General features: G+C 42.6%; 1 protein-coding gene and 1 long non-coding RNA gene across 2 annotated transcripts; one reads left to right on the top strand and one right to left on the bottom strand.

Annotated features, from left to right (window-relative positions):
• Positions 1-1,541: 1,541 nt before the first annotated feature.
• Positions 1,542-24,479, bottom strand: LOC129751123 (uncharacterized). The gene is made up of 5 exons (XM_055746429.1): positions 23,632-24,479; positions 4,141-4,491; positions 3,775-4,080; positions 3,115-3,714; positions 1,542-2,850 (listed from the first exon to the last, which is right to left on the bottom strand). Exons 1-5 carry the CDS (start codon positions 23,707-23,709, stop codon positions 2,041-2,043), a joined length of 2,145 nt encoding a protein of 714 aa, XP_055602404.1. The 5' UTR covers positions 23,710-24,479; the 3' UTR covers positions 1,542-2,040.
• On the top strand, positions 6,393-8,237 carry LOC129751124 (uncharacterized). The gene is made up of 4 exons (XR_008738613.1): positions 6,393-6,700; positions 6,766-6,839; positions 6,908-6,987; positions 7,063-8,237. It is a non-coding gene; the product is annotated as an uncharacterized LOC129751124 (long non-coding RNA).
• Positions 24,480-25,744: the final 1,265 nt, after the last annotated feature.

The following is a 25,744-nucleotide window of genomic DNA, read 5'->3' as shown; positions in this document are numbered from 1 at the left end:
TAAAAAGTGAATTGACATATTCCCAGATTACGAGACGGTTCATTAGTATATTTGGTCGATCAGTGCATCTATTTGCGGTGCCAGTTTGATAATTATCTCAGATATCATAAAATACATATAATCTTTTTCAATTTATTTTTTGAATAAAAATTTTTTCACCAAATGTCTGCAAAATGTCTACTGCCACAGGAATCGACATACATATTCTCAATGAGTTTTGTATGACTACATTTTCAAAAAGTACAATAAGAATGATTCCGGAAGCTTTCAGACTTTTCCAGAGAAATAATTTCATACATGTCTGGAATTCCCGGGAATGAAACTATGATTCCAGGGAATCGGGAATTCCCGAAGTTTCCAAAACTCCCGGGAAATCCCGGGACGGACACTCTAGCTGAAATATAATCAAGCGCAAGCTCAAAAAAATATTGAAGAATTGAAATATGAAGTGAACCAACTTAAGCAATCTTCCATCGAGAGTCACTTGTTAATTTGTAATGTGGTGCAGCTAGAGAACGAGAATCTTGACAGCTTGTTTGAAAACATCATGAATGTGCTGGGGATATCTTGCGGTTTACAAGAAGTCCTTCGTACGCCTCACGTACATAGGAGGAATGAAGTGGACCCAATACAATTTTGTTTGCATAAGTTCTCAATTTATGCTAACGATGCCAATAAATGGACATTAGACTGCCCCAAATTTGTATGAGAAATTAAAAACCTGTAAAATGTTATGCGCTGCAGGCTAAAATTGATCCTAGGCCTAGTGCAAGATCTCACGCCAATTTTGGGCCAGATCGGATTTCGGGAAGGGGTCGCTCAACGATCCTTAAGTTTGTATGGGATTATGAGACGTTTTGTTCGGGAGAAACATGAAAAACCAGTTTTTCATCAATAACTTTGGTTTCCTTCGGCCGATTTCTTTTGAATACTGTTTTTTTTAAGCCCAAATTTTGACAAATATTTCATCCCAAGACTGCAATTTGATTCGAATTAAGATTATAAATTATCAGGCTTCAAAAATGGGCTTGCTTTTAAAGAGTGGTATTCATCATTGTTAATGTGTCGGGGCGTTCAAACATTTTGACGCAGCACTAACCGTGTTGAATACCACCCTTAAAAAAAGTAGCCCATTTTTTTAGCCTAATAACTTTTTATCTTAATTTGAATCAAATTGCAGTCTTGGGATGAAACATTTGTCATAATTTGGGCTTCAAGAAAACCCGTTTTCAAAAGAAATCGGTCGAAGAAAACCAAAGTTATTGATGAAAAACTTGTTTTTCATGTTTCTCCCGAACAAAACTTCTAAAAATCTCATACAAACTTCAGGCTCGTTGAGCGACCCCTTTCAGTGGTCCAATCTGGCCCAAATTTGGCATGAGGTCTTGCACTAGGCCTAGGATTAATTCTAGCCTGCAGCACATAACTTTTTCAAAAGTCGGGTCATTTGGGGCACTCTAATGGACATTCTAGAATTGTTTAAAGTTCAGTACCCAAAAGTTTGAATTTCTCAATATATGTAATAAGTATTAATTGTAGAATATAATAATTTAAGTTCCTACATTTTATTATTACGACTAATGCTTCGTGACTACAATCTTTTTTTAATCACCTTAACTGCCTCCAATTGCAAAAAATTATCTGTTCTGAAAAAGTAATAAGCAAATTGGACTACCTGTATGACTTTATGACTTATCACTATCAGACAAAGTCTTCATTTCGGAACCTAGTTCAAATGATTTTTTACGAATGTGACATTCTAATATTTCATATTTTTCCACTGTCATAGATATTGATTGTAGTAATCTAATAGTATCAATTATCAATAAATAGAATGGTTGAGTGTAAGATTACTTTTTGTGTAATTGGATAGCATTTTATTTCATGCAACATTGTTTACTACTCCTACTGTTGATATTTTGGCATCACTTTGAATTTTGCAATACTCAGTAAAAAAAACTTTATGTCTGGCAAAAGTTTGATGGTGTCTATATGCATTTAGAAACGTTCTTTTCGGGCATTTAGCAAAAACAAAAAAGTTTAAAGACGTGCAATTTCTGTCATGTTTGTTATTTGCTTTTTACTACCTGCCCCACCTTGACCCAGACTTGAGTAGTAACCAGACTTGTCGTGAAGAATCTCTAGTGTGTTCGGACCACTGCTAGCGCTAGCTTTCATTGACGGTCCCTCCAGGCACTCACAAGATAAACTAGTATCGGATAAATTATAAGGGCCCAGAAGATTTTCGGTCGATTTCGTAGTAATGGTAGTCGTTGTCGTGGTCGTTTCTTCTAGAAACTGTGTTGGCGGTGGAGCGTAATTCTCCACATCCACGAAGGCTGAATATCTTTCGTAGCCGTTCTTCTTGGGTATTGAGTTGCGATGTTGGATAGTAATCGTAGTTTGAGTGCGAGTTTGCGCAGGTATTGCGCTTTTGTTAACCTCCATATAACCATAGCCGTATCCATAACCCCCGAATCCTTTCATTGCTAGATTGTCCCACGATTTTGGTTTATGAACAGGTGGTCCGGCATACATTGCTATCGGTTGTATTTGGCCAGTATGCGGATTTACGTACTTTTGGACATAGTAGTGATGCTGATGGGTGTGCGGTGGTCTATTCGGAATGGCTGTAGTCGGTGCCGGAAGTTTTTTGTGTGATGAACCAGCAGATGCCGATGTTGATTCGCTGTGTGGTTCCCAATACAACGTATCGGTACTAATAGAAGTACTATAGGATGCAGGTGAATGATCGGCTGCTGGATTGAACTCGCTAGATGTACATGAATGAAGGCTACAATGACTGGCCAAACTAGCATTTAAGTCGTAAACATTAACATGATGATGTTCCTGAGGATAAGGTATCAAAAAGGAAATGACAGATTAGTTGGACTCGTTGAAATGTTGCGTCTTAATAACCAATGCAAACAAAAAGAAGGTTTAATTTCTAATTCCGTTTTGTAACTGTTGAATTTTAGAATTATAACATATAAATACAGGTTTAAAACGAGCTTATGAAAAGATAAATTTGAAAACTTTTTGTACTTAAAACATTTTTTGACTAACAGAAGTGAAACTGGCGTAAAAATTCTTTCACTACGCGTCAAAACTTACGTGCTTATCTTTATTATGGCGATACAGATAATTTGGCTGCGACTGGGGTGAAATATGTGGCTGAGACTTGGGGCGAGGGATACGATCCTTGCCGCCATCCTTCGCCTCTTTGTCCCGATGTTTGTGTTTGTGATGGTGGTCTTTGTGGTGTTTGGATTTGCGGCGCGTCGGAACACATTGCGGATCACAGCAAGGGCTAGCCAGATCATATGCATCAAGACTGGTGTTATCTTTTTCAACGCCGGTTGTTTTATTACTTTTATCACCACCACGTAGGAAATGACCCATGCAAGGATTGCATGAATGACCATGCAAATGCTTTCGTGAAGATGATTTGCCTGTTTTAGTATCGTAGTTGTGGAGACTCTTAGTGGGAGACGTGGATTTTGGCTGCTGCTGGGAATTGGCTTTAAAGCCACCTAAACTACTATTGTCGAGAGAGGAACCACGAACGAAATGTTGATGGTCCTTACAAAATTTGGCTGTAGATTGAGCACAACTGGGGTTAAATGTGGGAGCACTGGATGCGTATTCGGTGCTTCCGCTGGCACCAGTCGATGTTGATGGATGGATAACGTACCGATAGTTACTGTCCAAACACTGATAGAACATTTGGAATATTAGTGAAAAGATTTCTTGATTAAATTAATCTAAACTTACGTGATAGGCTAGCATGAATTGGGCAGGTGGTGGTACGATGTAGGGTTTTTGGCGGAGCAACTTTTTAACGTCTTCAGTAGATGCGGCTGGACGGCACAAATTAGGCCCAGAACCCGATTCAACATCTGTGGTGGAACCTGGGTCGATATCATCACTCGGTACTGTGGCCTTTTTTCGAGCTGGAAGACTATGGGTTTTCCATTTGCCCTCCAGAAGTTCTCTCTCACGCAAACATATTCTATCTAGGTCGTTCATCTTGCTTTTGAGCAGTTCTTGTAAATGTATATATTTCAAGTGTAACTCAACCTGTGGGATAAAAATAGTGTCATGGTATGAACAATATTTTAAAATGTATCATGTTTATACTTTTCGACAACAGTCTTCAAACAGCACCACCATCCGCATGCGGTTATCACAGTTTTTGATGAAGTTGACCAACGTCTTATGCTCGGCCTTTTCCATATCATGTCCGTTGATCGACAGGATGACATCACCTTCTCGCATCCCTGCCCTGTAGGCGGGTCCGTCGTATTCTACGTAGTCGACATACGTGATCATTTCTACTTCCTGTTCTTTCTTATAATGGATCCCATAGCTTTGCAATGTAAATCCATATGAACCGTTTTTCTTTTCAACAATGATCGTTCGCCGCCGGCAATCTTCATCAGGTTTGGTCGAAGCAATACGATCGGATTTGACTTTTTCAAGAACCTGAGACTTCAGAGAAAATAAAAATATTATTAGAATCAAGGAAAAATTGTAGCTTTGGTGTCAGAAAACAGCTTTGAGGTCGAGAAAAACAATCAAAATTACGTTTAAATAACGTTAAATCAACTTTCAAAACTCATTACGAGAATTTCACTTCAGAATTCTGAAAAGTAGCCGGATAGTAATATTGACATTAGAGTTTTGGAAAAAAAAATCTAGGTTATTATTGAAATTTAGATAAGGAGAGTGAAATTCTGAAATTTCATTCAAGTAATTAAAAAATTGATAAAACTTTTGCGACTGTTGTTTGTTAATTTTGGAAAATTTTTGGCTTTCAGTCAAATTCTTAAGAAAAACAGCGTTTTCCTATTTCATCCGACGTTTCGGCGTAATGTATTTCGCCTTCTTCAGGGTTTTACTGTAATTTGTGAGTGTAACAATGAAAGGTGTTGTGTAATATGATTTTTGTTTTACTTACTAGGGTGCTATTTCTTGTCAAAATATGTTGTGTCTCAACTTCTCTCCGTCCTGTTTTCTTAATTGTCCACATCAGCGTAAATTTTGAATTTGTTTTTAACTGCTATCGGTAGTTACACTGTGTCACTGTCAACTGTGCTTTGTATACTGGATGTAGAATTGTTGGTTTCCTTGTTATCATGTTTATTATGATGTTCTTTTTGTGTGTGTCTGTGTATGGAATGTAAAACTCCTGCGTAAGTTGAGTTTAAATTCGCTACATCAGTGCGTTTGTTAACAGATTTAGGTTCGTTGAAAATGTGTATCATCTCAAGGATGGGTAAACTTTTCTGTTTGTATGTGTGGTCGAGTATTTTTACAGAACTTAAATCGAATTTATGTTGGTGGTCAATACAGTGTGCGATAAGAGCAGTAGATGTAGTTTTCACCGCCTGCATTTTCTCGTCTTGGGCTGTGTATCCTTCCTAGTAAACATTTTGGTCTGTATATTTCAGTTGTTTCTGAGATATACACACTTTTGTACAATCTGAAAAAGTTGTATAGAATATTCTATATGAGCCTGTACGTACCAAAGTGGAGGCAATATACGGACCAAAATTTGCTCACCTTGAAAATATAAAACTTTGTATTGCGTTTTCAACAATTTGATAGCAACTTTGCTTTGCATAAAATCTTAGGATTGTACAACTTACAACTTTTTATTGCCTGCCCTACAATTTGATTACAATTTCCTTTTGCAGGTAGCCTGAGGTTTGTACAACTTTCTTCGCCATTTAATACAATTTATTGTTACTGTATCCCAAAGCAATTATATTTTTCCTTTATGACGATTTTACTAAGAATCGCCGTGAACATTAATACAAAAGAATTTAATGTTTACTGCGAAAAAAAATTGAACCATATACAACTTTATGTGTCTCTTTTTCCTCAGTCTCGAACTCACAACGTTCCGATCCCTGTCCTTCGATACTTCCTCGGCGCCATTTTATATTGATATAAACAAGCCAATTTGTTCATGTACAGTTGAGAGTTCCGTTTAAAAATCAGTTGATCGTATAAAGTACCACTGACTGCATCATTTCGGACTCCAAATCTATTTATAGATGCCGTTTTTTGATATACAACTTTAACCTATCTCATGGACGATTCTATTACAATCGATTAATTGTATTCAGCGCTGTGCGATCTTAGCTAGCTATTTACTGTACTGTTAATCAATTCGACAATCTGAAGATTGTTTAAATTCCATTATACGATGTTCTTACAATTACTGTACGTCCTTTCATGGAAATAATATGTCATCATAGATCGCAAGCATGAAAGATTGCTTAATTGTACAGTGGGATATAATATTGAGCTTTACACAATTCTACTGGAATTCAAAACAACTTTTGTGATCTTTTGTTACAATTTAAAGTTCATTTGATGTTTCTAGTCCTAAATAATATGATACGATAATTTGGCAACCAAAAAACCCATCCCCATGTTGATAATTCATAGCGTGTCGTTAAAATTTACCCAAAAACACGACAAAATACTCGGCGTGTAAAATACACGGTATTTCACGTTTAGCGTGAGCTGGAAAACCCGGGAAATGTCATCATCATTTCCGTCCGGGTGCGAATAAAAAAAACGATCGCCACGAGAGCGAAGTGTAGCGCGGTAGTGTTTCACACAGGAAAATCGGAGGAAAATCGGAGGAAAACCGCAAACGACAGCTCCTCAGCACTGAAAGGAAAAGGTATGTTAAATTCGAGCGGGCAAAGTGCCGTAAAATTAACAGAAAACGCCTATGTTTCGCTTTAGCTCCGACAAGGCGCATACCAGCCACGCGGCACGTGCTCGCGGAAGAAGCGTAGAGGGCAGAGCCCCACTGGAAGGTGAGACACCTAACTGACCTAACAAACTAATGGTTTAGTGCTAATACCATTCTATTCACGGCTTCTAGGTGCACACACGCCCACCTAAAAGGGTAAATTCGAGCTCAAGACTGCGGAAAAGAAAAAGAAGAACAAGAGGGTCGCTCAGGTAAGACACCACCTTCAAAAAAAAAAAAAAAGCCTGCAACCTTTTCCTCTAACAAACGCCTTATGTCCAACACAGGCGGCCTTCTTTTATCCACCATCAAGCACCTTCGAGGTTTCCATCGATTCCTGCAACTTTTGCCGGAGGAAAGGTGGCATTTAGCCATTCAGCATCTCCGGAACTCTCGGCTACAACTGCCAGCCTCGCCTCGGCCACAACGTGCCCGCGCTGGCAACTTCAAAGGTGGCAATTAGCCATTTAACATCACCGGGAGTCTCGGCTACAACTGCCTGCCTTCTCTCGGCTAGAACGCACTCGCGGTGCAACATCAAAGGTGGCTTTGAGCCACACAGCATCCTCGTAGAGACACTTTGTTTCTAAGGCTCCCGTAGGCGTAGCATCTATTGTGGCAATTAGCCATTCGACTTCACCGACAGTCTCAACTGCACCTTTCGGCTGCACCTGCAGCGGTGCAATCAACTGTGGCATCTGGCCACTCATTATCATCTGCAGCTTCGACTGCACTTTACGGCTGCACCTGCGATCCTGGAATCAACTGTGGCATTTGGCCACTCATCTTCATCAACAGTCTCGTCTGCACCCTTCGGCTGCACCTGCAGTGCTGCAATCAACTGTGGCATTTGGCCAATCAGCATCATCGGCAGCTTCGACTGCACTTACGTCTGCACCGGCGGTCGTGAAATCAACTGTGGCCCTTGGCCATCCACTACCATCGGCAGTCTCGGCTGTACTCATCAACTGCATCTGCGGTCGTCGCATCAACGGTACCATTTGGCCACGCATTATCATCGGCAGTTGCGACTGCACTTTCCGATTGCATCGGTGGTCGCCGAATCAACTGTGGCATTTGGGCCACACATCATCATCGGCAGTTTCGACTGCAATCTTCGACGGCACCTGCCATTATCGAATCAACTGTGGCGTTGGGCCATTCATCAGCAACGGCACTACTCGACTGCATCTGTGGTCGGCGTACCAGCGGAGGCATCGGAAAAATCCTTTGGGGCATGATGCCGGAGGCGGCGAGAGGAGGTTTGCCCACACCAAGGCGGAAGAGGAAAAGCTTCGTGGCCACTCAGTGCGCTGCAGCGCCTTCATGGAGAATGCCGTAAGTTAAATAGAATTCGAATGAAAATGCTATGGGGGATATGTGGGTAAAATGTTGCAAGATTTATAAAGAAACTCAAATTTAAAGTTTTCGAGCGTTATTCATTTCGTAGCTTCGTCTACGGTAAGCGATCCGTCACAAATGGCGCCCAACAAAACGAACCTGTTCATTTAATTAATGTTCGTTGAAGTTAATGTTAGTAATCACAAGTATCATTATTTTTTTGTGAATACTTCATGATTATTATGATTATTATTGTTGGTTAATAATCATTATTATTATCGCTCTTTTTTGAAATATCGTATCATTCTTCGTATATTATCGTATCGTAACACATTTCTACTGGTTATTTGATCCAATTACAATGAATACTAGAATAGAATTATTTCACCTCAGTGATGAGGAAATTGCATACGAACTGGCCTTGCGCCATGTAACAAACCTAGCACCTAGCACCAGAAGGGCGAAGGTTGTTAAATTAAAGGCACTAGTCCAAGAGGACATATTAAGAGAAACTAATTACGTTAGCTCTGAATACGCGATGTCTCCGGAATCAAATGTCGAAGCCTGTCAGATGGCAATTCAAGAACTAAAAAACTTCGTAGATTTGGCTATACAGAATGGCAACTCGGAGCAAATGGCTTGCGCTCGGTCGAGATTGTTACATTACCGGCAACGTTTGTCAATAATACCTCCGGTCTCTTCGGTAAAGGAAGCGCGAAAGATTTTAAGCGATTTGGTCGAGATGTTGATTTCTGAGATCAACAGCGCTGTCAATAAAGTAGTGCGCAGTGATTCGGGAAACTTAAGTGGCAGATTGAGTGAGCCGATCAGTGAAATAGCAGAATGCAGAGATGAAGACGACAATCCAAGCTGGGGACAAGCTGTTCCAAATCGACGTAGGGGAGCCACAGGTCAAGCACGAGAGCAGGTCGAAGGTTTAGCTGGAAAGCAGCAAGAGCAAGAGGACGTCCGGAGTCCAACGAACTTCAACATTGAAGCGGAAGTGGGTTCAAGGTCCGTAGACGTTATCGACGAGTTGCGTGTGGATCTTCAACATCGGCAGAGGAGGCAGCGAAATTATGGTGGCAGTTCTCCACACTCCAGCAGAAGCTTCGGACACGAGGAGCAGCGAATGGTGAAGGCGATTCACAACTGGCCGTTCAAGTTCCGGGGTGAAAAGGACACGACGTCACTCAATATCTTCCTCGACAGGGTCGAGACGTTTGCCAGATCCGAAGGGCTTAGCGATCGAACTATTCTTGCTTCAGTAAAACACCTTCTGTTGGAAGACGCACTTGATTGGTATTCCAGGGCGTTAGCACAAGGACTTCTTCTTTCGTGGTCAGCGTTCAAGCGAGAAATTCGACGTGAGTTCTTGCCGAGTGGATACGCACAAATACTGCGTCAAGAAGCTAGTTTCCGGTATCAAGGTCCCGATGAACCCTTTGGCAAATTCTATCGAGACATCTCAACACTATTTCGGTTTATCGAGCCGCCGCTCACCGAAGAGGAAATGATGTTCATGGTGAAGAAGAACATGAACATGGAGTACGCTACCATCGTTACAGCACGGCAACCGAGAACACTGGTGGAGTTATTGGATGTATGCAGCAACTTCGATGAAACCAGGTTATTGCTAAGCAGACAGCGCAGGATTCCAATACCCCATACAGCTCTATTGGAACCAAACTTCGCCACACCGGCACCGGGTCGTGCACAGGCGACGCAGCATCAACAGCAGCGTTTCAACAGGGTTCATGCAGTGGAAGCCGATAATCAAGAACGAGGGGTAATGGAGCAGGCGACTACGTCCTATCACCAGGCAGAGGAGCACACGACTCCACAAGATTTTATCGATTGGCAGGAGAAATACGAACAGTTGTACGAGCAAGTTTGTGCCATGAAGCTGCAACTGGAACGCAGACCGAATCGTTTCAATACAGGGCTACAGCAGCAAAACTCTGTACAGCGAGCGGATCAGCGTCTGCAACCGCCGACAACTTCGGCAGGGCAGAATAATATAGTGAATCGGCAAGGCAGTCAAGCGGAGAACTATCGAATACAACATCCGTTACAACAGCAAGCTAAATGGGCGCCGCGGCAGCAGCAGCAACAACAGCAGCAGCCTCAACAGCCGCAGCCTCAACAGCAACAGCTTCAACGGCAATTCCAACAGCACAACCAACCACAGCTCCAGAACCAGCAGCTTCAGCAAGCAGCTAGCAACATGTACGATCTAGATCCTGTTCAGCATACAGCGTACCGCCCAGCGCTTTGCTGGAACTGCGATGAGGAGGGGCATAGGTTTCCGGATTGCACAAAGGCACAGGCAATTCTCTTTTGCTACAGATGCGGTCGAAAAGGTTACACTTTACGCAGCTGTCTTGTTTGTAACAGCGAAGCGGAAAACGCCGCAGCGAGGAAGTGGTAGATGGAGGGCCAGATTCTTCGCAACACATCAATCAACCGTCAATACCTCCCGACCTTCAAAACATCAACTCTATAATCATCAATCCCGGACATGACAACCGTCCACACGCCGTTCTGGACATCCTAGGAAAGAAAATCACAGCCTTGTTGGACAGTGGAGCGAACTGTTCGTTGCTAGGTGGTAGTAAAGCACAAATTGTGGAAGAGCTAGGGTTGCGAAAGGAAGCACTGAACGGTGGGATCAAAACAGCGGATGGAACTCCACACAAAATCAATCACTTCACACGTCTACCGATATCATACAATAATCGAAATGAAATATTACCAGTCCTTCTTGTGCCAAGTCTGCCAGACTGCGCCATCATGGGCATGAACTTTTGGCAAACGTTCGGAGTCAAAGCGGTATGCTGTTCAATGATAACTGATGAGCAAGAACTTGAAGCAGAGCCGATGAAGGAACTATCGGTACAACAACGCCAGATACTGAATGAGACAATCAAGCTATTTCCGAAAGCCGAGGAAGGGAAATTGGGAAGAACAGAGCTTTATGAACACCGTATAGATGTGGGCAACGCCACGCCACGGAAGCAGCGATATTATCCAATGTCTCAATATGTCCTGGAGGAGGTCAACCGTGAAGTAGACAGGATGATCTCGTTGGATGTGATCGAGGAGGCAGTTTTTTCGCCATGGAACAACCCACTTGTGGCAGTTAAGAAGAAAAACGGGAGTTACCGCGTCTGCTTGGATGCAAGGCATCTGAATTCCATTATGGTCAACGAGGGCTACCCAATCCCACAGATTTCTTCGATTATCAACAATCTAGGAGGTTGTTCATTCATATCGTCGGTAGATCTCAAAGATGCTTTTTGGCAAATGCCGCTTCACAAGGAATCGAGGCCACTAACGGCATTCACCGTACCTTCCCGAGGGCACTTTCAATTTAAGGTGGTCCCTTTTGGACTCTGCACGGCCAGCCAAGGTCTAGCGAGAATTATGACTCACTTGTTTGCGGACATGGAACCGTACGTCTTCCATTATTTAGACGACATCATCATATGCTCCAAGTCGTTTGAGGAACACATCTCAGTCCTTAAGGAAGTCGCAGCCAGACTACATCGTGCAAAGCTTACTATTTCGGCCGAGAAGTCCAAGTTTTGTCGGCAGCAGATCAAATATCTCGGATACATTCTCAGCGAAGGAGGCTGGAAGGTGGACGACGAGAAAGTAGAGTGTATTGTCAAATTCCCCGCACCAACAACCAGGAAGGAAGTCCAACGGTTTCTGGGAATGTGTGGGTGGTACCGTCGTTTCATCTCCGATTTCTCCCGTATTGCCGCTCCCATCACCGAGCTTACGAAAACGAAAACGAAGTTTCGTTGGACAGCAGCAGCCGAGGAATCTTTTCTAAAACTCAAGTCAGCCCTAGTAACAGCTCCGGTATTAGCCATGCCGGACTATACGAAGACATTTTCTATCTCTTGCGATGCCAGCGATATGGCAATTGGGGCCGTGTTGACGCAGACAATCGACGGAGACGAACACCCAATCTGCTATTTTTCACAAAAACTCTCTTCATCTCAAAGGAAGTACACCGTAACGGAAAAGGAATGCCTGGCCGTGATACGAGCAATTGAGAAGTTCCGTGGCTACGTCGAAGGAGTACGCTTTGTGGTCTACTGTGACCATTCCGCCCTCAGTTACCTGAAGACCTTGAAGAATCCTACGGCCCTCATGAGCAGGTGGTTGTTGAGGCTCAACGCGTTCGATTTCGAGATACGATACAGGAAAGGCAGCTGTAATATCGTTCCAGACGCATTGTCCAGGATAGTTTGTTCGTTGGTCTTCTCAATCACGCAAGTACACGATCCATGGTACAAAAACCTCATCACGCAGGTGCAGAATCAAGGCGGAAAGTATCCAGACTTCCGAATAGCAAACGAAGAACTCTACAAGAATTGCCAGGTCAAAGACGAAATGGGTGTCATCAGCCATCGTTGGAAGAAGATCGTTCCAGAGGAAGAGCGAGCAGAAATGATCCGTCGTTTTCACGATTCGCCTTCAGCTGCGCACCTAGGTTTCTACAAAACATGGCACAAACTTCAACAACACTATTATTGGCCGAAGATGCAGGACACCGTCGCTCGTTACGTGAAGGCTTGCGCTACGTGCAAAGCCAGCAAAGCTCCCAACAAGCAAATGATGCCGCAGATGGGGAAACTTAAGCCAGCAAAGGTACCGTGGGAGTTAATATCCATCGACTTCGTAGGACCACTCACCAGATCCAAGAAGGGCAACACAGTTCTTCTGGTCATCGTCGACTGGATTACCAAATACGTCATTGCCCACCCGATGCGAGCAGCCGATTCAACCAAGATGGTCGAATTTCTCGAGGAAAAGGTATTCCTGAAATTCTCTAGGCCGAGGATAGTACTGTCGGATAACGGGAAGCAGTTCGAGTCACAAGTCTTTCGAGCGCTGCTTAGCCGTCACAACATCATCCACATGAAGACAGCATTCTACGCACCGCAGGTCAACAACGCCGAGCGGGTAAACAGAGTTCTCATTACATGTATTCGTTCCTTGCTGGAGGAAGATCACCGCGAATGGGACAAGAATCTGGCAGCCATCACCGCCGCTATCAACAGTGCGAAGCACGAATCCACCGGGGTCAGCCCACACTTCGCCAACTTCGGTCGGGAACTTTTGCTGCACACGGACCTCTACACTCAGCAAGACTTAAACGTGTCAGATGATCCAAAGGTCGCACAGGAGATGAGGTTGTCCGCAATCAACAGGATTCACAAGTTCATTCAGCAGCGAATCAAGAAGAACCACGAGAGAACGAAGGAACGCTACGATCTACGGAAGCGCACTGTCTCATTCCAACCGGGCGAGCTAGTATGGCGTCGTTCGTTTATACTATCGTCGAAGGCGGATCATATAAACAAGAAGCTGGATCCGAAGTTCATCGCTGCCATCGTGAAGGAGAAACTGGGAGCGAATTTGTATATGTTAGAGGATGTCGTCACAGGAAAGCGTGGACGCTACCATGTGAAGGACATCAAACCTGATTAACCATTCAAGCTATGTAAGCAACAACGCTGACCACAAGCTCACTCGGAGCACAAAACACGAAATGGAGAAGGCTGAAGGACCAACATCATCTTTGAAACCTCGCCCCCAACAACTCGGAGTAAATTATGCAGAACTCTTCCATTCGAATAACTCAATGAAGCACAGCTGATGCTAATTCGTCGCTAGGACACCGACGAACACGACGAAGTAGGCGTTTATGAAGGAGACAACGGCCTTGCGCGGGACCAGCGTCGGCTGAATGGACTCTGAGAACTCTGCCAGGAAGTTCGTCAGAATTTGGAGAGGGCTGGCAACCTTGCGTGGGATTGCCGCCACTCATTGTCCAGAATGCAATCCTGTCATCTTGAAGCAGCGTAGCAGCGCAGGGGATAGTAGCACTGGTGAGCCACCGTAGCCAGGCGCTACACACCATCGCAGAGAACCCATCCAGGTTCGGGATATTGGAATGTTCGGAAAGTCAAGTACAGCAGCTCCAAACACCACGTCGCTGCAATTGAAAGGATTGTCAGGACATCAAGAAGAGGATTCAGCACCACAGAATACAGTTATGCGAAGAAGTTGTGCGGAGTAGACATCATGACGGCCGCTACTACCATATCGACTCTCTCTCGCTAACTGTCAAAAGCCACACGCACATAAAAATCTAGCTATGACCGCTACCCAAGGTAGTCAACAAGAGCCTCTCGAGGTCAAAACACGCCAGTCGTTACTACTACAACTAGGAGATCATCCACCAACCCTAACAATCTCCGAATCAATACAAAACCTTCAGCTATGACCACAGCCAAAGCCTGTCAACCAAGCGTAGCAGGAAATACCGTTAGGCCGATCGGGAAAAATCATGCATCTGGAAAACGCAGCGAGCAATACCTCCTCTCTACCTCCTCGTGAGTACAGTAACAAGTCTAGCTACGTCCACTACCCAAGGTAGTCAACAAAATCCTCGTCGATGCAAAAACACGTCTATCGTCACCACCACCACCATCTGCCATGCTCGACGACTCCGGAAGAAGGCGCCGTCTGAAGGAGATCAATAGCAGCAGCATCAACATCCGATTTTGTCCCACAAACACGAACACTGCTGAACAAGCAAAGCATCAACAGGACAACGCCCAGTGTTGCTTTAAAGAGGTTGCAAGATTCCTTTTGACTTTCTCCTAGTCCGGAGGACCATAATTCGACCAAGCATCCTGGATGAAAGAAGAACCGAATAGTGACATCTATAAACAATCCCGATTACGACAACCCGATTAAGACTACCCGATTGAGACAACCTTCAACCAACCATGAACTCCCGATCAAGACTACCCGATCAAGTCCACCCGAACAAGACTACCCGATCAAAACCACCCGATCAAGACTACCCGATGAAGACTACCTACAACCAACCAAGACGACCCGATCAAGACTATTTTCAACTTACCACAACAACCGGTTAAGACGTCCCGATTAAGACTCCCGATCAAGAAATTGGTCGTCAAACCAAAAAGCAATCTCCCAACTTCCTCCATCATAGCCAGAAGACCTACTATGGTCAAAGCCATAAAAAACGAAGAGGAACATCGTTTAGAATAAGTGCCGACAGTAAAACTGTCTTCTATAAATGCGAAATCATATTAAAATCGTATGTTAAGGATCATGCACAGTTGTCAAAGGGGGTTGCCAAGACAATTCAAAAGGAACGCGATCTGGAGGCGCGGTAAAACCTCTATCTTGGGCTCTTCGTAACTTAGAGGACTAAATCCCTCTTTTCCCTAGACTTCTGTTGCTTCGTTTTAACCAGTATACCAGTATCGCCTAATTTGTTTTGTTAAGTCCTACTCGTAAGATCTTAGTCATTCTTTATTACAATGGCTATTAGATCTAGGATAATTGTAAGCTGCTGATGTGGGAGTAATATTGTTGAATTTTCTCAGAGTTCGATGGAAAAATCTGCCACATTTGCTGGTACCTACCGACACAATCTGCCATAATTCGATGGCTTAGAGTTGTTTTGTATTTGGATATTTGCCAAGATTAGTTGGTTTTGAGTACCGTTTGTATTGAGTTTGTTTATTGAGCTGTAAACACCTATAGGGAAGGTGATAAGCTTCCGAGATTGAATCGGAAAGTAGTCGTTAAACTCCATCGAATTTCTAGAGCAGGATAAGAAATTTTCATGGATCCCTGTCATGATCCATGAAAATTTCTGCCTAAGCAGCAATGTTGTGTTACAATTTAAAGTTCATTTGATGTTTCTAGTCCTAAATAATATGATACGATAATTTGGCAACCAAAAAACCCATCCCCATGTTGATAATTCATAGCGTGTCGTTAAAATTTACCCAAAAACACGACAAAATACTCGGCGTGTAAAATACACGGTATTTCACGTTTAGCGTGAGCTGGAAAACCCGGGAAATGTCATCATCATTTCCGTCCGGGTGCGAATAAAAAAAACGATCGCCACGAGAGCGAAGTGTAGCGCGGTAGTGTTTCACACAGGAAAATCGGAGGAAAATCGGAGGAAAACCGCAAACGACAGCTCCTCAGCACTGAAAGGAAAAGGTATGTTAAATTCGAGCGGGCAAAGTGCCGTAAAATTAACAGAAAACGCCTATGTTTCGCTTTAGCTCCGACAAGGCGCATACCAGCCACGCGGCACGTGCTCGCGGAAGAAGCGTAGAGGGCAGAGCCCCACTGGAAGGTGAGACACCTAACTGACCTAACAAACTAATGGTTTAGTGCTAATACCATTCTATTCACGGCTTCTAGGTGCACACACGCCCACCTAAAAGGGTAAATTCGAGCTCAAGACTGCGGAAAAGAAAAAGAAGAACAAGAGGGTCGCTCAGGTAAGACACCACCTTCAAAAAAAAAAAAAAAGCCTGCAACCTTTTCCTCTAACAAACGCCTTATGTCCAACACAGGCGGCCTTCTTTTATCCACCATCAAGCACCTTCGAGGTTTCCATCGATTCCTGCAACTTTTGCCGGAGGAAAGGTGGCATTTAGCCATTCAGCATCTCCGGAACTCTCGGCTACAACTGCCAGCCTCGCCTCGGCCACAACGTGCCCGCGCTGGCAACTTCAAAGGTGGCAATTAGCCATTTAACATCACCGGGAGTCTCGGCTACAACTGCCTGCCTTCTCTCGGCTAGAACGCACTCGCGGTGCAACATCAAAGGTGGCTTTGAGCCACACAGCATCCTCGTAGAGACACTTTGTTTCTAAGGCTCCCGTAGGCGTAGCATCTATTGTGGCAATTAGCCATTCGACTTCACCGACAGTCTCAACTGCACCTTTCGGCTGCACCTGCAGCGGTGCAATCAACTGTGGCATCTGGCCACTCATTATCATCTGCAGCTTCGACTGCACTTTACGGCTGCACCTGCGATCCTGGAATCAACTGTGGCATTTGGCCACTCATCTTCATCAACAGTCTCGTCTGCACCCTTCGGCTGCACCTGCAGTGCTGCAATCAACTGTGGCATTTGGCCAATCAGCATCATCGGCAGCTTCGACTGCACTTACGTCTGCACCGGCGGTCGTGAAATCAACTGTGGCCCTTGGCCATCCACTACCATCGGCAGTCTCGGCTGTACTCATCAACTGCATCTGCGGTCGTCGCATCAACGGTACCATTTGGCCACGCATTATCATCGGCAGTTGCGACTGCACTTTCCGATTGCATCGGTGGTCGCCGAATCAACTGTGGCATTTGGGCCACACATCATCATCGGCAGTTTCGACTGCAATCTTCGACGGCACCTGCCATTATCGAATCAACTGTGGCGTTGGGCCATTCATCAGCAACGGCACTACTCGACTGCATCTGTGGTCGGCGTACCAGCGGAGGCATCGGAAAAATCCTTTGGGGCATGATGCCGGAGGCGGCGAGAGGAGGTTTGCCCACACCAAGGCGGAAGAGGAAAAGCTTCGTGGCCACTCAGTGCGCTGCAGCGCCTTCATGGAGAATGCCGTAAGTTAAATAGAATTCGAATGAAAATGCTATGGGGGATATGTGGGTAAAATGTTGCAAGATTTATAAAGAAACTCAAATTTAAAGTTTTCGAGCGTTATTCATTTCGTAGCTTCGTCTACGGTAAGCGATCCGTCACACTTTCTATACGATTATCAAAATATTATCGTGTATAATGAACTATACAAACCATAAACGATAAAATATAACTTGGTTTAGCTACAACATGATGTTTATACAATTCCGATCTAAACTGGATGCTTTTACAATCTACAATGAACACTACTTTACGATTTCTGGTTATCTGGAATAATTTATCACCGAACGGGGTTTTTTAAGCGTCGCCTGTGTTTTTGCAAACGCCGACTGTATGTGCCAATTTTTTTCATTTATAATTTTTTCTTCTAAATTAAAACTGCCTTCATTTTTGCAACATAATTCGTCCAGGATTTCCAATTTTTGCTATTGTTGGCATAAGATGATTACGATATTACTAAGCATAGGAATTGCATTATTAACAATTATTTACCGATTAAGTTTATTTCAATAAGCAACTTTGAATGACATGTATGAATAGATTGTTTAAATTCAATTATACGATGTTCTTACAATTACTGTACGACCTTTCATGGAAATAATATGTCATCTTAGATCGCAAGCATGAAAGATTGCTTAATTGTACAGTGGGATATAATATTGAGCTTTACACAATTCTACTGCGATTCAAAACAACTTTATTGATCATTCTATACGATTAACAAAATGTTATCGTGTATAATGAACTATACAAACCATAAACGATAAAGTATAACTTGGATTAGCTACAACATGACGTTTATACAATTCCAATCTACACTGGATGCTTATACAATCTACAATGAACACTGCTTTACGATTTCTGGTTATCTGGGTTGTTCGATCAGCTGATTCAGTTGCTTGATGTTGCTGCGGTGCTTAGCCAATCTATTTTTGAGCAAACTGCCTGTCATGCCTATGAAGTTCCAGTTGCATTGGCAGTTCACACGGCAGTATAAGACTTCATTGGCAGTATAAGACTTTTTAGGGAAACGTACCCAACAATTAAAGTCACAACCAGAAGTACCAACACCGTAAACAAACTGTACACCAGAATCAAGGACCCGGTTCCATTCCTCGATCAACATTCAGTCATCTACCGTGTGAACTGCCAATGCAACTGGAACTACATAGGCATGACAGGCAGTTTGCTCAAAAATAGATTGGCTAAGCACCGCAGCAACATCAAGCAACTGAATCAGCTGATCGAACAAGGATACACAGCCCAAGACGAGAAAATGCAGGCGATGAAAACTACATCTACTGCTCTTATCGCACACTGTATTGACCACCAACATAAATTCGATTTAAGTTCTGTAAAAATACTCGACCACACATATAAACAGAGAAGTTTACCCATCCTTGAGATGATACACATTTTCAACGAACCTAAATCTGTTAACAAACGCACTGATGTAGCGAATTTAAACTCAACTTACGCAGGAGTTTTACATTCCATACACAGACACACACAAAAAGAATATCATAATAAACATGATAACAAGGAAACCAACAATTCTACATCCAGTATACAAAGCACAGTTGACAGTGACACAGTGTAACTACCGATAGCAGTTAAAAACAAATTCAAAATTTACGCTGATGTGGACAATTAAGAAAACAGGACGGAGAGAAGTTGAGACACAACATATTTTGACAAGAAATAGCACCCTAGTAAGTAAAACAAAAATCATATTACACAACACCTTTCATTGTTACACTCACAAATTACAGTAAAACCCTGAAGAAGGCGAAATACATTACGCCGAAACGTCGGATGAAATAGGAAAACGTTGTTTTTCTTAAGAATTTGACTGAAAGCCAAAAATTTTCCAGTAATTAAAAAAGGAAAAAAAATCGGATCACAGTTCGATCAGCAAAATGAGGATCCCACATTTTCCAGATCACGCTCCACTTGGTCTAACCACCAGCTCTTCTGATGTCTTCCGGATTCGCAGAGAATACCTGTTTTGCAGGACAGTCGTCCTGCGTTCTCGCGACATGTCCTGCCCAGCGTAACCTTAATTCAACTTTCATTGTTTGGTCAACCCGAACCCGCTTGTCCAACAAGGTCACGATCGACGGCGACGAGCTGGAGATAGTCGAGACTTTGTCTATCTCGGCTCACTGGTGACCGCAGACAATGACACCAGCCGTGAGATCCGGAGGCGAATTATCAGCGGAAGTCGTGCCTACTATGGACTCCACAAGCAACTGCGGTCGAGAAGACTTAGCCCTCGCACGAACCTGTATATGACGCTCATTAGACCGGTTGTTCTCTACGGGAACGAGACATGGATATTGCTCGAGGAGGACCTGCGTACACTCGGAGTATTCGAGCGACGAGTGTTAAGAACCATCTTTGGCGGCGTACAGGAGAACGGAGTGTGGAGGCGAAGGATGAATCACGAGCTCGCGCGCCTCTACATCGAACCCAGTATCCAGACGGTGGTGAAGGCTGGCCGGATACGCTGGGCGGGACATGTTGCGAGAATGCCGGACGACTGTCCTGCAAAACAGGTGTTCGCTACGAATCCGGTAATAACAAGACGAGCGGGGGCACAACGAGCGAGGTGGTTAGACCAAGTGGAGCGTGATCTGGCGAACGTGGGGTGCCCGAGAAATTGGAGAACGGTTGCCATGGACCGAGTGAATTTTAGGAATTATGTTCGTCAAGTTATGTCGTGAGACGGAATACATATGTAAATAAAAAATAAATAAAATGTTTGGTCATTTTGGATCTTGGTCGCAAAATTGGTCTCTCTACTCGCTGGAGGCACTGTCAACGCTCTCTCGTTTTATGTTTCTGTTGAAGAAGTTTCAGAGTCTTCTCATTGGTGAGCGCTGATGTGGTCTAGCGGATAGGCTGGCGCGAGCCTTTTGACCCAGGCGTACTGGATTCGATTTCCGGTATCGGTAAAAAAACTTGTTTTCGAATCCCATAAGTTGCCGAAAAGTAAGATGTGTTTCATCGTATAAATAACTATGTACATATAAAGCATGGATCTTCTTAAATCTGGACGCACTGTTTATTATACCTAAGTGTCGGATCTGGAATGTTTTGAAAGTACTTTGTTCGGAAATGTTTCCTCTGTCAGTACTGAAAATTTCATTACGATTCGATTTGTTCCAAAAAAGTTACACGTGATGGAAGCCGCGAGACGAAAATTAATTTTGGACATTCACGTCAAAAACCCGATGTGGTTGGGTTAAAAAATCGCGAAATTTGTAAAAAATTGTCAAATCGACCGTGTGCAGCGTTCTCAAACGTTTCCGTGAGATGCATACTATCGATCGGCAGGATTATACCAAGCGTTATAGTGGACCCAGAGCAGTCGAACTATGACATCACCAAGAAATTCAATACCGACCGGTGCACCGTCAGAAGGATTCGTCTGCGCGAAGGAATACGATCTTATCGGGCCAGTAATAGGATTGTTAGATCTCCTGGAAAAGATCGATTCCCAAGATCGATTCAGCTTAATGGTTCCAGGATCGATCCACCTAAAAAATCGTAGCAAAAGGATCGGTTGTTCTCTACGGGCACGAGACATGGATATTGCTCGAGGAGGGATTATGGATATTGCGTACATTCAGAGTATTCGAGCGAAGATTGTTAAGAACCTTATTTGGCGGTGTGCAGGAGAACGGAGTGTGGAGGCGAAGGATAAACCACGAGCTCGCGCGAATCTACGGTGAACCCAGTATCCAGACGATGGTGAAGGCTGGCGGGATACGGTGGGCAGGACATGTTGCGAGATTGCCGGACGACTGTTCTGCAAAACAGGTGTTCGCTACGAATCCGGTAGGAGCAAGACGAGCAGGGGCGCATCGAGCGAGGTGGTTAGACCAAGTGGGTCGTGATCTGGCGAATTTGGGATGTCCGAGAAATTGGAGAACGGTTGCCATGGACCGAGTGAGTTTCAGGAATTATGTTCGTCAAGTTATGAAAATAAATGTGTGTCAGTAGAACGATTTGGAAACTTTAAGTTATCCCAAAATTTATTAAAATCGGTTCTGTTGTTACTTAGTCAAACGGAAATTGGTTCGGCGTTTTTTTTTTAACGGATAGAATTGTACAATTCAACCACTTCAAGGTAGTAGGCCCGTGAGGAACAAAACGATAAAATGTGATGAAAAGTTTTTCAAATTAAAATTACCCTTCCGCTCATTTTCAAAATCTTTCACCTTATTCTAATCTTCTATCCGTCTATAATCTTTCAATTCTTAAATATTCTTTATCAAAGAATATAAAATTTTACCGATATAGCCTATAAAATAATTTCAAAGAGCTTACGTAAGAAAAAAAAGTGGAGTCTTCAAGTGTTCAGAATGAAGATTAAGAATTCGAATGCAAGATTCAGGTTCAAATTTCAAGATTCAGAATTCAGATTCAAAATTTACAATTCAGATTAAGAATTCAGATGTCAGTTTCAGATGCAGATTTCGAACTCAGATTACAGAGTCAAAATTCTGTTCACGAAATTAGAATCAGAGAAGAGTAAAAATTGAAAATAAAAAATCTGAACTCAGATTCAAAATTCAGTTTAAGATTCCGAGTGTTAACACATTGCGGGCCAAGTACGAGGTATCTCGTTTTTCCGCTGGTCGCGAGTGTGCTCTATATAGAAACATAACTCAAACGTTATGAATTCAAGAATAAATTTTTATTCTTCAAAATTAATAACAATACTTACGGTTACTAAATTTGAAGTATTTGGTCCGTAGGTTTTTAAGATATAGAACGCCGAATTTTTAGTGTTTCCTTACTTCTCCGTGGTTTTCAAATTTTTAAGAACTCAGATCGATAATAATGATTCTTAGAATCTACTGTAATATCTCAATCTTTAATTCGTTAGCCAAATTTTTCAAGCTTCTTGTCAACTGGTAACATTTTTCAAGCCCACCTTAGCCCGTATCCATGACGTAAGGTATGCATAATAGCATCGTACCTAATCGCAAAAAAATGTCTGCATATCTTCGTGGAATGCTCGCTTCTTGAAAAAGTATTTTCCATTATAAGGATAGACGCTTTATAACCATTTCATATTTTCATTTTCGCCTCCCACTGGGTAAACACTCCACAGAACTTAAGCCGTCTTCTTTCCTTTTATGAACTTTTTCATTACCGATTTGCTTTTTACAAAACCTTCTGAGCGCGGATTATTTGCATGTACTATGTATTAGGCTCATACACACTGCCTTGCTTCATCGTGTTGCTCTGGTCGTTCGTAAAAAAGTCTGATGTCTAAGAATCTTTAACATTCACGTGACACAGGTTGAGGTATAGTTCAGATTATTACAATCCATTTCGTTTACTTCCCTGTCCTGTACTGTTGCTTGCCGGCGATTATCGCGGTGGATTTGTTTTTTAGTCGTTTGGTATAAAGAAGCTTATCGATTGAAGAAACGGATAATGCTTTTAAAGCAAAACCTCACTGATTATGTTACAAGTTTTGGCGATGTAATTTTTCGAAAGCATTTTGTAAAAACCCTTTCGTAAAATACATTACACTAATAAGTCTGGAAAAACACCTTCGAAAATGACAAAAGTGACTCATAAAACAATTGGGTATAAAAGAGTTGTTGAGTAGCTATTTTTTTGTCTTCTTTGATTTCGATTGGTTAGAATTCGAAAAAAAACAAAACAGACACAACATGATTTTAAGGAATTGAAAAATAAACATTTCGAAAGACGCTTTTTAATTTCTTAATTTTTGAATTCCACCAATTTATTATCCAATCTTTGTGTCATTTGATCTATAAATCTAAAAACAAAGGAAGTATATGTATGTAATGTCAAAGGTTTGAATACTGTACAACAAGATAATGTATATTATTAAATTATTCAAAATAAATTAGGTTTACAAAGTCATTTTTTTGCACTACAATGATTCATCTTTTTCTCCCATGGTACTAATAGCTCTACAAGTTTCACAGCTGATACTTACCGATGACAATTCAAGTTCATCATCACTGAATAGATTGTTTCCAGATCGATACTGCTTTTTATTACGATCGGAATTCATATTTGCCGTCGAATTCCCGGATCGTGATGCTATGCACCACAAGATCAAGGTCGTATGAGTATGATTAATTTGTGATCTTTCGGGTACCCTCTTCACTGGTGTTGGATTTCCCTGCCCACTCAGAGCATCTTATTTGCTCGGTCTTCCCTTCCTTCACATTCTGCTTTTTAGCAAACAAGAATCGATTTTTCTTTTGTTCGCCACCCAACTTCTGTATGTTACTCACATCACATTACTCACGTTTTCGCAACATGCAAATTATACTGGATCATTGTTCTTTCCTCTTATTTTGTTGACATGCAATCTGCTCAAGTTATTAGACACTAAATTATAACAACTAATGCTGGGCAGTGTTATTAACCAGTACGATAGAAAATTTCTCGCATACGCTGAATATGGCACACATTCGAAGCAAAGCACCACCCCTTGTTCAGAGAGCTATTTGATTGAGTATAATACTGATGATGATTAAGCTTAGCTTAGTGGTCTACGTTGACGGTTATGCGTTTATCATTTCGACGAGTATTGGATACCGCACCTGTTTGGCCACACAAATTAACACGCAGCTTTCAGGACGCATCACGGATCAACTTCTAATGGTGTCTACCTTCGGGCGCCATGTTTTTCACTTCACTCAAATGCATACACAAATACGCGACACGCTCCCCTTATTTTGGCCACTTCGCAATCTGGCTAGACGACTCGTACCGTACCGCGGTCACCGAAGTAGTGAAAGAGAGTGTGACTGCCGTCACCGTCCGGAATATCAGACTTGGGTGACTGGCGGTGTTTATTATGCGCTTTTCCCATTCGAAAGATGTAAACTTTACGAAATATTCACGAGAGCACGAAGGCGTGCGCGTGTGCAAAATCTGACATATACCGAGTCGCGAATTTAGCGAACACATGGGCTCTGATGATTATTTTCTAAGAGTTTCTATTCATGATAAATAAGTAAATAAATTTTATATTGAATGGAAATGTTTCTGCAACAATTATACACCTGCTGTTGGTTTGTTTAAGTTTATTTTGAAGTTGTTTTCTTGTTACGGCAATAAGGCCGGTTTTGAATATCTTTTGATTGCGTGGATGGAAAGTTATACATTTTTCAGTAAAATTAGTAAGTGATGAATTAATTACGTTTTCCAAATTTGGTGAAAATCTGTTCAGTGGTTTTTGAGTAAGGCAATGGCGCCATCTTTATGTTCGTCACATTTTTTTTTATAAATCTTGCAAGAGATATTTATCTATTCATCTTGAAGCTAAGAACACTAAAACGTTACAAAAATTAAGAAAAATTCCACTTTAAAAAGATCTAGCTGGTACTTATTAAGTGATTACCTGATTGTCATGATTTTCATCTATTGAACTAAGTAACCCGTTGTTATTAGTGATAGTTAGCAACCAAATAAATTTTCATTCCATTGTAAGACTTCCTACAAACCACACGTGTTTGATTAACTCTGTCTATCAGGTTATGGGCCTGACCGTTTGGTAGGAAGATTTTTTTTCGGAATTCAGCAAGAATGTCTTCAAGCGTCTCAAGCACTTCAAGCATCCCCGGAATCGAACGACTCCTAGGTCGCGAGAACTGGAGCACCTGGAAGTTTGCGGTGCAAACTCTTTTGGAACTCGAAGAGTTGTGGAGTACGGTCAAGCCGGAGCGCAAGCCGGATGGAACCTACGAAGCCGTCGACGGTGCAAAGGATAGGAAGGCACGAGCGAAGGTGATTTTGCTGATCGATCCCATCAATTATGTCCACGTCATGGACGCCAGGACTGCTCGAGAAGTATGGGAGAAATTGGAATCCGCATTCGAGGACCGTGGTCTGGACAGAAAAGTTGGTCTTCTTCAACGATTTGCAAAAACCGATCTGTCATCCTGCGATTCCATGGCCGACTACGTGAACACCATCATTTCGGCTGGTCATCAACTGAACAACATCGGTTTTCAAATTTCCGAGGAGTGGATTGGTTCCATGCTCCTGGCAGGACTTCCGTCGGAGTACCGTCCCATGATAATGGCCCTGGAGAA

Source organism: Uranotaenia lowii, chromosome 3 (genome assembly GCF_029784155.1).
Source record: "Uranotaenia lowii strain MFRU-FL chromosome 3, ASM2978415v1, whole genome shotgun sequence".
NCBI lineage: Eukaryota > Metazoa > Arthropoda > Insecta > Diptera > Culicidae > Uranotaenia > Uranotaenia lowii.
This window is presented reverse-complemented; position numbering and strand designations above follow the sequence as displayed.

Coding starts and splice junctions, on each gene's coding strand:
- LOC129751123 (XM_055746429.1), bottom strand. CDS start 23,709: ATGAATTCCGATCGTAATAAAAAGCAGTATCGATCTGGAAACAATCTA. Junction 4,492..23,631: donor ATGAACTTGAATTGTCATCG/GTAAGTATCAGC, acceptor TTTTCTCTGAAG/TCTCAGGTTCTTGAAAAAGT. Junction 3,715..3,774: donor AATTCATGCTAGCCTATCAC/GTAAGTTTAGAT, acceptor ATGTTCTATCAG/TGTTTGGACAGTAACTATCG.